Source organism: Rhinolophus sinicus, linkage group LG02, assembly GCF_036562045.2.
Source record: "Rhinolophus sinicus isolate RSC01 linkage group LG02, ASM3656204v1, whole genome shotgun sequence".
Classification (NCBI taxonomy): domain Eukaryota; kingdom Metazoa; phylum Chordata; class Mammalia; order Chiroptera; family Rhinolophidae; genus Rhinolophus; species Rhinolophus sinicus.
Genome location: NC_133752.1, coordinates 176,864,208 through 176,877,772, shown reverse-complemented (window position 1 = coordinate 176,877,772; position 13,565 = coordinate 176,864,208). Strand labels below are relative to the sequence as shown.

Below are 13,565 nucleotides of genomic sequence, written 5' to 3'. Positions count from 1 at the left end.
ACGTGAGTGGAAATGGGAATATTGTTCTGTGAGGGCAAGAGAGAGACTGATAGAGACGGGGTGGCAGTAGGGGATGAGGGTGAGAGGGGAGGACAGAAGGAGGAAGAAAACTGGGAGAAAGTACTCATTTTTTTGGAGAAAAAGTGGGATAAGATCTAGAGAAGCAATGGGAGAGGGATAAGATTTAGTTATAGTATAGAAAATTAATTGAAGTAGAACCAGGGAGGGTGTGAGAGGATAGGTGTCATATGGAGATGATTATTAATATGACTGTTTAAGCTGTGTGTTATTATTATTATGAAGGTGACACTGAACCCCAGGTGGCCCTCTACCACCAAAGCAGGTGCCTGTATTTGTTAGACAAATAAGCCAGGCCTGGCACCCCTTTAGCTCCGAAGTCCAAAGGTACAGAGAGCCAGGACCAAGAGACGTGCTGCTCACGAGGGATGGACAAATTGCCAGTGATGTGGTAAGTAACCATGAGTGTACAGAGGACTCCATTCTCTTCATCTTCTTAAGAAAACAATCGCTTCTCGGCCTTTTGGCTAAGATCAAGTGTAAGAAAACAGCTCAGTTTTGAAGGCTGGGTTTTGGTTTGACCTCAGCCTTTTTTGCTTTTCCAACCTAAGATTCTCTTCTATGTGCTGTTGCCCTCCTCCCTGTGACAAATGCTGGAGGTCTGCACTAGTTTGCTGGTACTTGTGTCACCCACCTCTCCATCTGTCTTTTTCCCCCCCAGGTGCATCGTCTTGTTTTCCCTTTTGACATGGGTTTATGCGGAGCCTACTATGTATGGGGAGATCCTGTCCCCTAACTATCCCCAGGCATACCCCAATGAGATAGAGAAATCTTGGGATATAGAAGTTCCTGAAGGGTACGGGATCCACCTCTACTTCACCCATCTGGACCTGGAGCTGTCAGAGGACTGCTCATATGACTCAGTGCAGGTATATTACAATAAGCACATACAGGATAGGGCTGGGGTGGTCAAATGAGGAAGATATAGTGCCACAGGCATTCAGTGAACTAGAACCAAATAGTCCTAAGGTGGCATGTGTTCTATTCTCTCTGTCCCTTTTCTCTGATCTTCATATCAAAAGATTACTCTTTCCTAGCTTCTTTTTGACTTCTCTTAGATAATGTCAGGAGACTTTGAAGAAGGGAAAATCTGTGGAAAGAGGACCAGTAAGAATCCCAACTCCGCAATTGTGGAAGAGTTCCAAGTCCCATACAATAAACTTCAGGTGATCTTTAGGTCAGACTTCTCCAATGAAGAGCGTTTCACTGGGTTTGCTGCGTACTATGTTGCCGTAGGTAAGGCTCACCCTTCTCTATGTGATTCATCAATCCAGCTAAAAGATTAGAAGCAGGACTAACATTGAGGAATTCAGTGAATGAGGATTCTGTTTACAACTCTTAGAAGTGTTGACTTGGTTTGGTTCCCTCCGTGAATGATCTTTGTGAAATTCAAACATATGATCATATCTTAATGGTGATGATAATAATGGTAACAACAGATAATAAACAGTAATTTATTGAAAACCACTATGAAGTGGACACTCTATTAGAAATTTTATCTATATTAATTTAATCTTCACCTCAACTCTTCAAGGTAGGTATTGTTATCTCCATTTAAAGATAAGCAAAGTAAGGACTAGGAAAGTTAAACAACTTGCCAAGACTCACACAAGGAATGTATGGTATTCAAACCCATTTAATATACAGCAAAGAAACCTTCAAATTCTGCATGCTTCTACACCTATCTCCAGCTTAAAATAAAGAACATCTCATAAAGCCAAACTATGATTTAGATTTGACAGAAGTGCCAATGTCATATAAAGTAATAAATGTACTAATTGTCCCTCCCTGTAGAAGATATATCATTATGTTTAGCTTGCAGAGTGTTTTCTTTGGAGCTCAAATGCTCTGTTTGTTAGCAATGTCAAGGGTCTCTGGCATTGAGAGCTCCCTTATAGTTTTTCAATGGCAGGGCACAACTCTGGCATCACATTTCAGGAGAGTAATAGAGAATAATACCACCCTGAAATGTGATTCATCGAAGGTCTTTAAGCAGGAGGCCTTTCTTACTTTTTCTTGCCCTTGTAGTTTTGGGTTTAATCTCCTTCTTCCTTCTAGGTCTTTGTCTTTGACCTCAATCTTTCTTTACTTTTTGTAGATGTAAATGAGTGCACAGACTTTGCCGATGTCCCTTGTAGCCACTTCTGCAACAACTTCATTGGTGGTTACTTCTGCTCCTGCCCCCCAGAATACTTCCTCCATGATGATATGAAAAACTGTGGAGGTGAGCTTGGCACCAAGAGGGGTGCATGATTCCTGGGATTTGGAATGGCTTGAGGTTTCAGTAAGGGATTTATCTACCTTTCCAATTTTGCTTAGCTTCAGTTTTGATTTGTCACCTATTCTTAGTTACCCCTAAGCTGAGAGGGAGCCGTAAGAGTGGAGGAAGACAAAGTTACAGGGTCAAGTTAATTAATTGGAAAAAGAGATAGATGCCTGTGAAGAGTCTACCTGGGGCTGTTCATGACTATGAAAGGCTCTGTCATAAGCAATGTGATGGAAACCTAATAGACATAGGGTATGTCTACTAATATATATTAGGTGTGTAATTGCTGCATATGGGCTCCAGTCAGTTCATAAGAGTAGTCATAGACTAGGACAGGAACTTCTTTGCTTGAGCCAATATTTGATTCCCCTTTCTCTTTTCTCTCTTAGTCAACTGCAGTGGGGATGTATTCACTGCACTGATTGGGGAGATCACAAGTCCCAATTATCCCAACGCATACCCAGAGAACTCAAGGTGTGAATATCAGATCCTGTTAGAGGAAGGGTTCCAAGTGGTGTTGACTGTTCGGAGAGAAGATTTTGATGTGGAACCAGCTGACTCAGAGGGCAACTGTGCTGACAGTTTAGTTGTGCGTGATGAATGATTAGTTTTCCTCCCAAATCACAGAGAGAGAGAGAGTTCTCCTTGAAGACAAATTCTCTCTCCTTCTGTCCTTTCTCCCCTGCCCTTATCTTATTTTATATTATTTTTATTTATCTCTCTTACTTTTATCCTTTCCATTTTGCCTCTTGTAGTTCTTTCTCTCTTCTGATTTCATCATTTTGTGTCCTTTCAGTTTGTTGCAAAAGATGAGCAATTTGGTCCTTACTGTGGTAATGGATTTCCTGGACCACTAAATATTGAAACCAAGAGTAATGTTCTTAATATCATCTTCCAAACTGACCTAATAGAGCAAAGAAAGGGCTGGAAACTTCGTTATCATGGAGATCGTGAGTAATCTAAAAATTGCTCTTTGGTTGGTGGTACCAAAGTCCCTGGACAATGTAAAATCACAACAAGTGGATTGCTTTATGGAAAGGCATCTTGAGATACTCCCCTTTAAAGCAAGATCTAAGTCTGTCAGTGGTTGCTAGAAATGGATCAACGTCTAGGAATGCTTCAACTGGACTTGTGAGTGCAGGCAACTTGGGGATGGCTAGTTGGCAATGCCATCTTATTTTAGACACCCCCATATAGTAATATTTGGAATCAAGATTGGGAATGACTGAATGATTTTATAAAGTGTGAGAATGATATGCATAGAACAGAGATTATCTACCTATTTGGTAAAAAAAATGTTTCCTGTCGTTTCCAAGCAATCCCCTGTCCTAAAGAAGTCAGTGTCAATTCTGTTTGGGAGCCTGAGAAAGCAAAATATGTGTTCAAAGATGTGGTGAAGATAAACTGTTTGGATGGGTTTGAAGTTGTACAGGTAAAGTACCATTAAGGACTTCTCCCTACTCCTTAGGTCAGGATGAGCATACTGAAAACTTGTTTACTAAATGTCCTTGTTTGAGCAAGATATAACACCTTCTCCATTAACAGAACAGCTCATGGTCTTTAGTCCTTCCTTGTGAGTCATAGGGCTCCTTCGCCAGCTTGGCATTCTGTTTCTGCCTACAGTCTCCCTAGGGAAGGGGAGTTGATATGCTGGGGCAAAGTTGTCTTTTAGCCCTAACTCCTGGGGACTTTGGGTAATTCTGTTAAGATGTTGCTAAGCTTTTTGTGGTGAGAATTCTTCCTTGATCCAAGGCGAGATATTGATTCCATTTTTTGATTTTGATACCCCATATCCCTTCATATAAATTAATGGTGATGTCTATCATTCTGCAGGGAAGTGTTGGCTCAACATCTTTCTATTCTACTTGTCAAAGCGATGGAAAGTGGAGTAATTCCAAACTAAAATGTCAGCGTATGTATCTCTTTGAAATGGGGCTCTCTTTTTTTTCTCCCAAAGGAGACTGAAAGATCAGCACATCAAGATTCAAATGCATGGTTTCCTCTTAGGCTTGTGAGAATGGGTTGGGTTTTTGCAGGGAAGCTAGTTATGGAGTCCCAGCCCTGATCTGGTCCCAGGCCAGCCTAGCAGGTTTCTTCCAAAGAAGGGGGCTGTGGGATTGGTAGAATCAATAGCACCATATAGGTCCATTCCTGGCTTCCGCAAGGGCTTTCAAGGGGATATCTGAATTGGCAAGACTCGGTGGGCTGGTAAGTTGAGTGATATCAGTTGGGGGGCATGGCAACAGAGAAGCTGGTATAGGGAGAATATTGATGTGGGGATGGGGAAGGAATGAGAGACATGGCTGGGAAGATATAACTGGCCTAATGACTAATGACTTCCTGGGAGAAAGTGGTTATCCTGACCATCTCTCTCCTGCCTTCTTATTATAGCTGTGGACTGTGGCCTTCCTGAACCCATTCAGAATGGTAAATTCGAAGAACCAGAACATACTTTATTTGGTTCTGTCACTCGATACACGTGTGAGGAGCCACATTACTACATGCAAGATGAAGAAAGTGGTAGGTTTCTTTAACTAGAGAAAAAAGAAAGGGTGAAAGTATTAGAAGGGTGAATAGCACAATCTTTCTGGGTTGGAGAGAGTTTGTAGAGAAATGAAGGAGATGAGGTGGACTTTGTTCATCCTTTTGGCTTGGTCTAAAGATATCGTTTTCATATGGGGGCAGGGTGGGTTCTATAGGATCATTGATAGTGAATCATAGCAGTCACCTAAGCTCAGTTTCACAATTATGGCAGGAATTCCCCCAACAATATCCATTTTCATGTGGTTATCCAGGTTTGACCAATCACTTAATGTAGAATCCACAAGAGCAATGCTTCCAGCTTCAAGTCACCATACTACGATGACTTTCTTTCCTCTCCTCTCCTCTCCTCTCCTCTCCTCTCTCTTCCTTCCTTCCTTTCTTTTAAAAATTTTTATTAAAAATATAGCTAACATACAATTTTTTATTAGTATCAGGGGTACATCATAATTATTCAACATTTATATACCTAAAGAAGTAATCACCATAAGTCCAGCAACCATCTGACACCGTGCTATGCTATCGCAATATTATTGACTATATTCCTGATGCTGTGTATATGTTCCCATGAGTTGCTTGTTTCATATCTGAAATTTGGACCTCTTATTTCCCTTCACCTTTTCCCTGCTTTAAAACATTTTTAATTACAATTGAAATTCAATATTATTTTACATTAATTTCAGGTGTACAGTATAGTGGTTAGACATTTATATAATTTAAGACGTGATCCCCCTGACTAGTCTAGTACCCACCTGGCACTGTACATAGTTATTACCATATCATTGATTATATTCCCTATGCTTTACTTTACATCCTGATGACTATTTTGTAACTACAAATTTATACTTCTTTTTTACCCTGTCCCCCAACCCACTCCCATCTATCACCTGAGCAAATCTAGTACCCATCCGACACCATATGTAATTGTTACAATAATCATATTGACTATATTCCTTATGCTATACCCTACATCCCTATAACTACTTTTTAACAACCAATTTATATTTCTTAATCTCTTCCCTTTTTTTCCACTCACACCCTCAACCCCCCTCTCATCTGTCAACTATCAGAATGTTTTCTGTATCTATGAGTTTGGTTCTTTTTTTGTTTGTTTATTTTGTTCTTTAGATTCCACATGTAAGTAAAACCACATTGCATCTGTCTTTCTCCATCTGACACTCCACTCAGCACAGTATCTTCCAGGTCCATCCATGCTGCTGCAGATGGCAAGAACACATTCCCTTCCATGGCTGAGCAATATTCCATTGTATATATGTACCACCTCCTATTTATCCATTCTTTCATCATCGCCAAGCTGCCTCCACATCTTGGCAATTGTTTTCTGATTTTTTTAAATTAAAATTTATTGGGTGACAATGATTAGTACAGCTACATAGGTTTCAGGTGTACAATTATAAACAATGCTGCAATGAACATGTGGATACACAGGTCCCCTCAAAGTAGCGTTTGAGTTTCTTTAGATAAATACCCAGAAGTGGGATTACTGGGTCCTTCCTTGTCTCTTGTTATAGTCTTTGTTTTAAAGTCTATTTTGTCTGGTATAAGTATTGATATCCCAGCTTTTTGTTTGTTTGTTTCCATTTTCATGAAATTCCATCCCTTTACTTTCCATCAGCGTGTGACTTTCAATCTGAAGTGAGTCTCTTAAGCAGCATATGTAAGGGTTCTGTTTTCTTATCCACTCAGCCCTCCTATGTCTTTCTTTTTTTTTAAATTTTTATTGGGGAATACTGGGAAACTGTGTTTTTCCAGGACCCATCAGCTCCAAGTCATCGTTGTTTTTTTTCAATCTAGTTGTGGAGGGCGCAGCTCACTGGCCCATGTGGGGATCGAACTGGCGACATTGGTGTTATGAGCACTGCACTCTAACCAACTGAGCCAAACGGCTGCCCCATCTCCTATGTCTTTTGATTGGAACATTTAATCTATTTACATTGAAAGTAATTGTTGATAGATACGAGGTCTGACAATTAAGTTTGTGAACTTGCTGCAACGATGTTGCTAACCTTTTTTTGATATCAGAGGGATTATTCATTATGAATTTGTACCAACTTGACAAACAGTTAACCAAATTTACTATTTGGAAGTGCTGAAAAGGCTGTGTGAAATAGTTAGACGAAAATGATCTGAACTTTTTGCCAACAGTTCATGGTTCTTGCATCACGACAATGCATCAGCTCACATGGCACTGTCTGTGAGGGAGGTTTTAGTCAGTAAACAAATAACTTATTGGAACACCCTCCCTACTCACCTGATCTGGCCCCCAATGACTTCTTTCTTTTTTTTTTCTTTTTCGCCTTTCTCCCCCTCACTTTGGTTCAAGCTGTTGTTTCTCAGTCTAGTTGTGTAGGACACAGCTTCCTGACCCATGCTGGTATTATGAGCCTTGCGCTCTTCTGGCTGAAGCATTCGGTTACCGGTTGGTGGTCGGCCGCTCACAGCAGCTCACGGCAGCTCTCGCCAGCTCCAGACACACACGTTGGCTGCTGGCCACTCATTCTGGCCACCAGCCGCTCATGGCAGCACACGGTAGCCCAGGGCAGCCCACGGCAGCTCACACGGACCTCCAGCTGCTCACGGCATCCCAGCTCCAGGGAGAGCCGTTGTTCACAATCTTAGCTGTAGAGGGCGCAGCTCACTGGTCCATGTGGGAATTGAACTGGCAACCTTGGCGTTAGGAGTATGGTGCTCCAACTATCTGAGCCACTGAACCAGCCCATGACTTCTTTCTTTACCTGAAGATAAAGGAACTATTGAAAGGAAAATATTTTGATGACATTCAGGACATCAAGGGTAATATGATGACAGCTCTGATGGCCATTCCAAAAAAAGAGTTCCAAAATTGCTTTGCAGGGTGGACTAGGTGCTGGTGTGGGTGCATAGCTTCCCAAGGGAAGTACTTCAAAGGTGACAATAGTGATATTCAGCAATGAGGTATGTAGAGCTTTTTCTAGGATAAGTTCACAAACTTAATTGTCCAACCTCGTACATAGCTATTGCCATTTTATTAGTCATAATTTTGATATATTTTCATCTTAAAGAAGTCTCCCTAACATTCCCTTATCTTTTTCTTGTCTGTGAAGTTCTTTATCTGCTCTTCAATTTTAAATGACAGCCTTGCTGGGTAGAGTACCTTTGGTTGTAGGCCTTTACTTTTCAACACATTGAATATTTTGTGCCAGTCCCTTCTGGCCCACAAATTTTCTGAGAAATCAGCTGACAATCTTAGGGAGGCTACCTTATAAATTACTAGTTGCCTTTCTCATGCTGCTTTTAGGATTCTCTCTTTTTCTTTAACCTTTGACATTTTTTTAAAAAAGATTTTATTGGGGAAGGGGAACAGGACTTTATTGGGGAACAGTGTGTACTTCCAGGCCTTTTTTCCAAGTCAGGTTGTTGTCCTTTCAATCTCAGTTGTGGAGGGTGCTGTTCAGCATCAAGTTGTTGTTCTTTCAGTCTTAGTTGTGGAGGGCACAGCTCAGCTCCAGGTCCAGTTGCTGTTGCTAGTTGCAGGGGGCACAGCCCACCATCCCTTGTGGGAGTTGAACCGGCAACCTTGTGGTTGAGAGCCCGCGTTCCAACCAACTGAGTCATTCAGGAGGCAGCTCAGGTCAAGGTGCCGTGTTCAACCTTAGTTGCAGGGTGCAGAGGCCACCATCCCTTGCGGGACTCGAGGAGTCGAACTGGCAACCTTGTGGTTGAGAGCCCACTGGCCCATGTGGGAATCGAACCGGCAGCCTTCGGAGTTAGGAGCATGGAGCTCTAACTGCCTGAGCCACCGGGCCAGCCCCCAACCTTTGATATTTTAATGATAATATGTCTTCTTGTGGACCTATTTGGGTTCATCTTGCTTGAGAGTCTCTGCACTTCCTGGACTTGTATGTCTATTTCCTTCACCAGGTTAGGAAAGTTTTCAGTCATTATTTCTTCAAATACGTTCTCCAATCTCTTGCTTTCTTCCTTCTCCTTCTGTTACCCCTATGATGCATATGTTGTTATGCTTGATGTTGTCCCAGAGTCTCTTAAACTATCCTAATTTTTTTGGATTCTTTTTGCTGTTCTGATTGTCTTTGCTACCTTGTCTTCCAAATTGTTGATTCAATCCTCTGCTTCATCTAGTTTGCTGGTGATTCCTTCTCATGCATTTTTCATTTCAGTTATTGTATTCTTCACTTCCAACTGGTTCCTTTTTATGGTTTCCATGTTATTTTTTATGCTTTTTATCTCTCTATTGAAGTTTTCACTAAGTTTTTTGAGCATCCTTATAACCATTGTTTTGAACTCTGTTTCTGGTAGGTTGCTTGCCTCCATTTAATTTAGTTATTTTTTCTGGAGTTTTCTCCTGTTCTTTCATTTGGGACATATTTCTTTGTTTTCTCATTTTGGCAACCTCTCTGTATTTGTCTCTATGTATTAGGTAGATCTGCTATGTCTCCCAGTGTTGGCTGGGTGGCCTTATGTAGTAGGTGCCCTGTGGGGCCCTGGCACAATCTCCCTTATCACTTGCTCCAGGTGCTCCAGGAGTGTCCCTTGTTTGGGTTATATGTACTCTTCTGTTATAATTTAGGCTTGCTTGCTATTGGCATATCAGTGGGTAGCATTGGCCCTCAGGCTGATTGGTTGTGGAGTGTGGCCACATCCACAACTTATGGGCTGCAGTCAGGAGGGCTTCCCCCTCTTAGTACGATTTGCTCCAGGAGGCTCTGGTGCCTGTTGAGACCGCCCTTTGTGTGTGCCACTGGTGGGGCTAATTAGGTGGTATTCTGCTGTAGTCTGAAGCCAACCTTCGAGTATGTTGGTTCTGGGACCTCTTAGGAGGGGTTCTGGTGCAGGCCCAGGTCACCCACTGTCTGTGACCAGCTAGGGACTACCTGGTAGGAGCTACAAAGTGATCCACAGTTGTTCGCTGCCTGAACTAAAAATTGGAGGCATGTGGGAGAGGCCATGCTGAGAACTGAGGACAACTGCCTCCAGTATCAGGCCTGGGGTAGCTTTGCAAAAATCCAGGGCACCCCAAGTCCTGCTTCCACCTGACAGTTCCCTTAAGGTTCAGCCACTGATAAAGCCTCGTGTAGTATGTGAGTTGGGTGAGGCAGGGTCTCAGGGAGTCACTAGAGATGGAATAGTTGTGGTCACCAGGTTAATGTAGACTCTAGTTTGGTGCCAGTGCTGAGCCTTGAGCTACTTAGCAAAAGTCTCAGAGCACATTGAGGCCAGCCACTGCCCGCCTGGGACCCACAGACTCTGATAGTTTCCCAAGAAAAAGTGCAATGTGGGCAGGGCTGGCTGCTCTCAAGAAAGTATCTCCAGCATTGGGGGAGTTGGGTGGCATAGGGTCCTAATGGAGCTCACCAGACCAATTCAGATTTAGGTTTGGTCATGGGCATGGGGAGAGGGCTCAACACAGGAAAGATGGTGGTTGCATGGGAGGAATGATCCCACACAGGGAAAATGGCAACTGTCCTCCAGCCCTTGCTATGAAACTACACACCTTAGTCTGCCCCTCGTATGCCTCCGACATCCCCCAAGTCACTGTCCCTCCACCGGAGCCCAGGGTGAATGCCTGGGCAGAAAGTCTGTGTGCGCGCCATTTAAGAGGACGTCTGGGTTTTCTGAAGCCTTCTGTCACACCAGGATTGTTGGAATCCCCACTGTTTTTCACAGCCAGATGTTGTGGGTCTCCTCTGCCTGGCACCAGTACTCTGGGATGGGGAGTCTGGTATGGGGTTGGAGTCCCTTGCTTCTCTGGGGGGAACCTTCACACAGAGGTTTGGGGCCAGCCCATTTCATATCTCTGCTCCTCCTACCAGTCTTGACATGGTTTCTTTATAGCCTTAGTTATAAAACTTCTGTTCAGCCAGACTTCAAATGGTTCTCTGGGTTGATTGTTCTATAATTTAGTTACAATTTTAATTTGTTTACAGGAGGAAACACCACAATGTTTATCTATTCTGCCATCTTGGATCTCTCTCATGACTGGCTTTCTTGATGGAGAGGCATTGGTAGTGCTAGATGAAGGACTGCATGAGACACAATAGGTCCCACTTCATTGCTTTTAAAATTTTATTTTAATTAATTAATTTTATTTTCCCTCTTGAAGCACTTCCCAATGTTTACCATAACCATCTTCCTTCTGCTTTGAAGACTGTTCCTTTCCCTCCCCAGGAAGGATAGAGGTCAGAGAGATGGTTTAGAAGATGTTCTCAAGATTCTTTTCTAATTGATTTGATCTGATCTCCTCCTCAAGTCCCAGAGGAGCTGAGGCTCTCAATGAAAGGGGTAAATGGAAGAGAAAAGATGTGGTGATGAGTGTGTCCTGTATCCCTTTTGTTATTCCAGGGGAGTATCAGTGCGCTGGAAATGGGAGCTGGGTGAATGAGTTGCTGGGCACAGAGCTGCCAAAATGTGTTCCAGGTAATCAGGGCTCAGTCTTGGGTAGAGACCATAGCCACAGTTGCAGGTAAGTGGGGTCACCTTCTGAAAGTAGCTGTAATTATCTTGGAAAAGGACTTAAAAATCTGGGGCTATCAGAGTCTAGCTTAGTGAGGTGGAGACAATAAAAGATATGAAGGGTTGCAGGCAGTTCAGAGTTGAGTAGAAGAAGGCTCTCAGGCAAAGCAAGGATAATAATCCTGATAGTAACAACAGTGTTACTGAGAGCTAATTAATTGCATTTATTATCTCATTCAAGTCCTTGCAACAACATTACAAGTTAGGTATTATAAGTCTCACTTTACAGATTAGTGAATTGAGTGCAAGTTCATAGAGTTGGTAAGGGGCAGGGAAAGGCTTTGAACTCAGGTCTGTGCAACTCAGAGTCCATTCAGGCTGACTAGAGAGGGATTTAGGTAAGCCAACTTCATCTGAAATAAAATTCAGTTTTAGTTATACTGGGTAGTAGCAACGTGATTGAACCTGGAGCCAATCCATGGGGAGTGAGATGAAAGATGAAAGAAGAGAACCCTCTCTCTGCCCTATTTCCATAGATCATTAGGAGGGACTCAGCGACAATTAGGACTTCAGTAAAGAAGATGATAAGTGTTTGATCTGGGCCTCAGAAGAAGGTAGATGCTTGTCTCCCCCACCATCTGTATGAAGAGTTTCCCAGTGTGGCCCCCAGTTGGGCCCCATGTGCTGAGCCTGGGGTGAGGTGTAACCCTACAGGGGCCATGAGTCAAGCTGTCCACAGTGTGAGGCACTAGTACTTCACACATTACCTTGGTTTGCTCAGTTTCTCTCACAAGCCTGATGTAGCAGTGGTAACATGGGATGTTAGCTCCTTATGTAAGTTAGGAATTAGTCAGGTATTGAAATGGTTGACCAAATACAGGGTTGACTATATTATGCTAGAGAACTCTGAAGCTCAGCAGGTTTTTGAATGGTTTTGGATTTGTAGGAGGCCAGTGATATATTTCCTGCTCCCTTACTACCTTGTTCTTGTTCCTTTCTAGTCTGTGGTACCCCCACCGAGACCTTTAAAGGAAAAGGGAGGATATTTGGAGGAGTCAAAGCAGATATTAAAAATTTTCCCTGGCAAGTCTTCTTTTTGAACCCACGGGCTGGTGGGGTTCTCATTGATGAGTACTGGGTGCTAACAGCTGCCCATGTTGTGGACGGCCAAAACCCAGACATGTATGTTGGATCTACCTCAGTGGTCACCTCAGAGCTGAGTAAGGCCCAGATGCTCACTGCTGAGCGTGTGATTATTCATCCTGGTTGGGAATCGCTGGATGAATCGAGTACACGGAAGAATTTTGACAATGACATTGCGCTGGTGCGACTGAAAAACCCAGTGAAGATGGGACCCACAGTCTCCCCTATCTGCCTGCCTGGCCCCTCTTCAAAATACGACCCTTCAGTGGGAGACCTGGGACTGATCTCAGGCTGGGGCAAAACGGAAAGAATAGATAACGTTAGAGTGCTCAGAGGAGCAAAGATACCCATTGCTCCCTTATCAAAGTGCAAGGAAGTGAAGGGGAAAAATCCAAAAATTGCTACAAATACCTATGTTTTCACTGATAACATGATCTGTGCTGGAGGAGAGAGGGGTGTTGATAGCTGTGATGGGGACAGTGGTGGGGCCCTTGCTATACAGATTCCCGGTGAATCCAAATTCTATGTAGCTGGCCTGGTGTCCTGGGGCCCCGAATGTGGGACCTATGGGATCTACACACGAGTGAAGAACTACATTGACTGGATAAAGAAGACTATGCAGGAAAATAGTACCCCCAGTATGGACTAATCTATACATATATCACCAGCCTTTCCGAGGTGGTAGAATCAATTTGTGTCTTTCCATTCTTCACAATATTCCCATCACTTCACCATGACTGAGTGAAGACATGGGATATATGGCTGGAGGTAGTGTTTTATCATAACATTGTGTTGGTCATTCAGTGTGGTCTGAATCTGTGAATTCCTCTCTCCTGAATATATACTATGGATAACAACATGGGAAGGGCACCGCTATCTTGCACTATTCCACAGGGCGTCCCCTTTTCTAATGACTGCCTGGTGTTACAGTTCTGACTCTGAAATTTACTGTTGGGCATATCCTTGACTTTTGTTTCCCCTTTACCCATTCAAAGTTCCATTTACTTTATCATTCTCAATGTCTACTATCTACTTGTAATAAAGCATGTTTATAACCCAGTTCTGC

The 13,565-nt window shown here is 43.0% G+C and overlaps 1 protein-coding gene across 1 annotated transcript; it reads left to right on the top strand.

The window, feature by feature from the left end:
- Window positions 1-303: 303 nt before the first annotated feature.
- C1S (complement C1s) lies at window positions 304-13,558 on the top strand. Its single transcript, XM_019754466.2, has 11 exons — window positions 304-469; window positions 740-947; window positions 1,137-1,314; window positions 2,177-2,302; window positions 2,734-2,933; window positions 3,141-3,294; window positions 3,661-3,776; window positions 4,178-4,256; window positions 4,736-4,864; window positions 11,246-11,320; window positions 12,358-13,558. Exons 1-11 carry the CDS (start codon window positions 447-449, stop codon window positions 13,146-13,148), a joined length of 2,079 nt encoding a protein of 692 aa, XP_019610025.1. The 5' UTR covers window positions 304-446; the 3' UTR covers window positions 13,149-13,558.
- Window positions 13,559-13,565: the final 7 nt, after the last annotated feature.

What these genes read in the sequence shown, in the direction of transcription:
- C1S (XM_019754466.2), top strand. Translation starts at nt 447, where the DNA reads ATGGACAAATTGCCAGTGATGTG. An exon ending in GCTCATATGACTCAGTGCAG is followed by an intron (nt 948 to 1,136) that starts GTATATTACAAT and finishes GACTTCTCTTAG; the next exon opens with ATAATGTCAGGAGACTTTGA. An exon ending in TGATATGAAAAACTGTGGAG is followed by an intron (nt 2,303 to 2,733) that starts GTGAGCTTGGCA and finishes TTTCTCTCTTAG; the next exon opens with TCAACTGCAGTGGGGATGTA.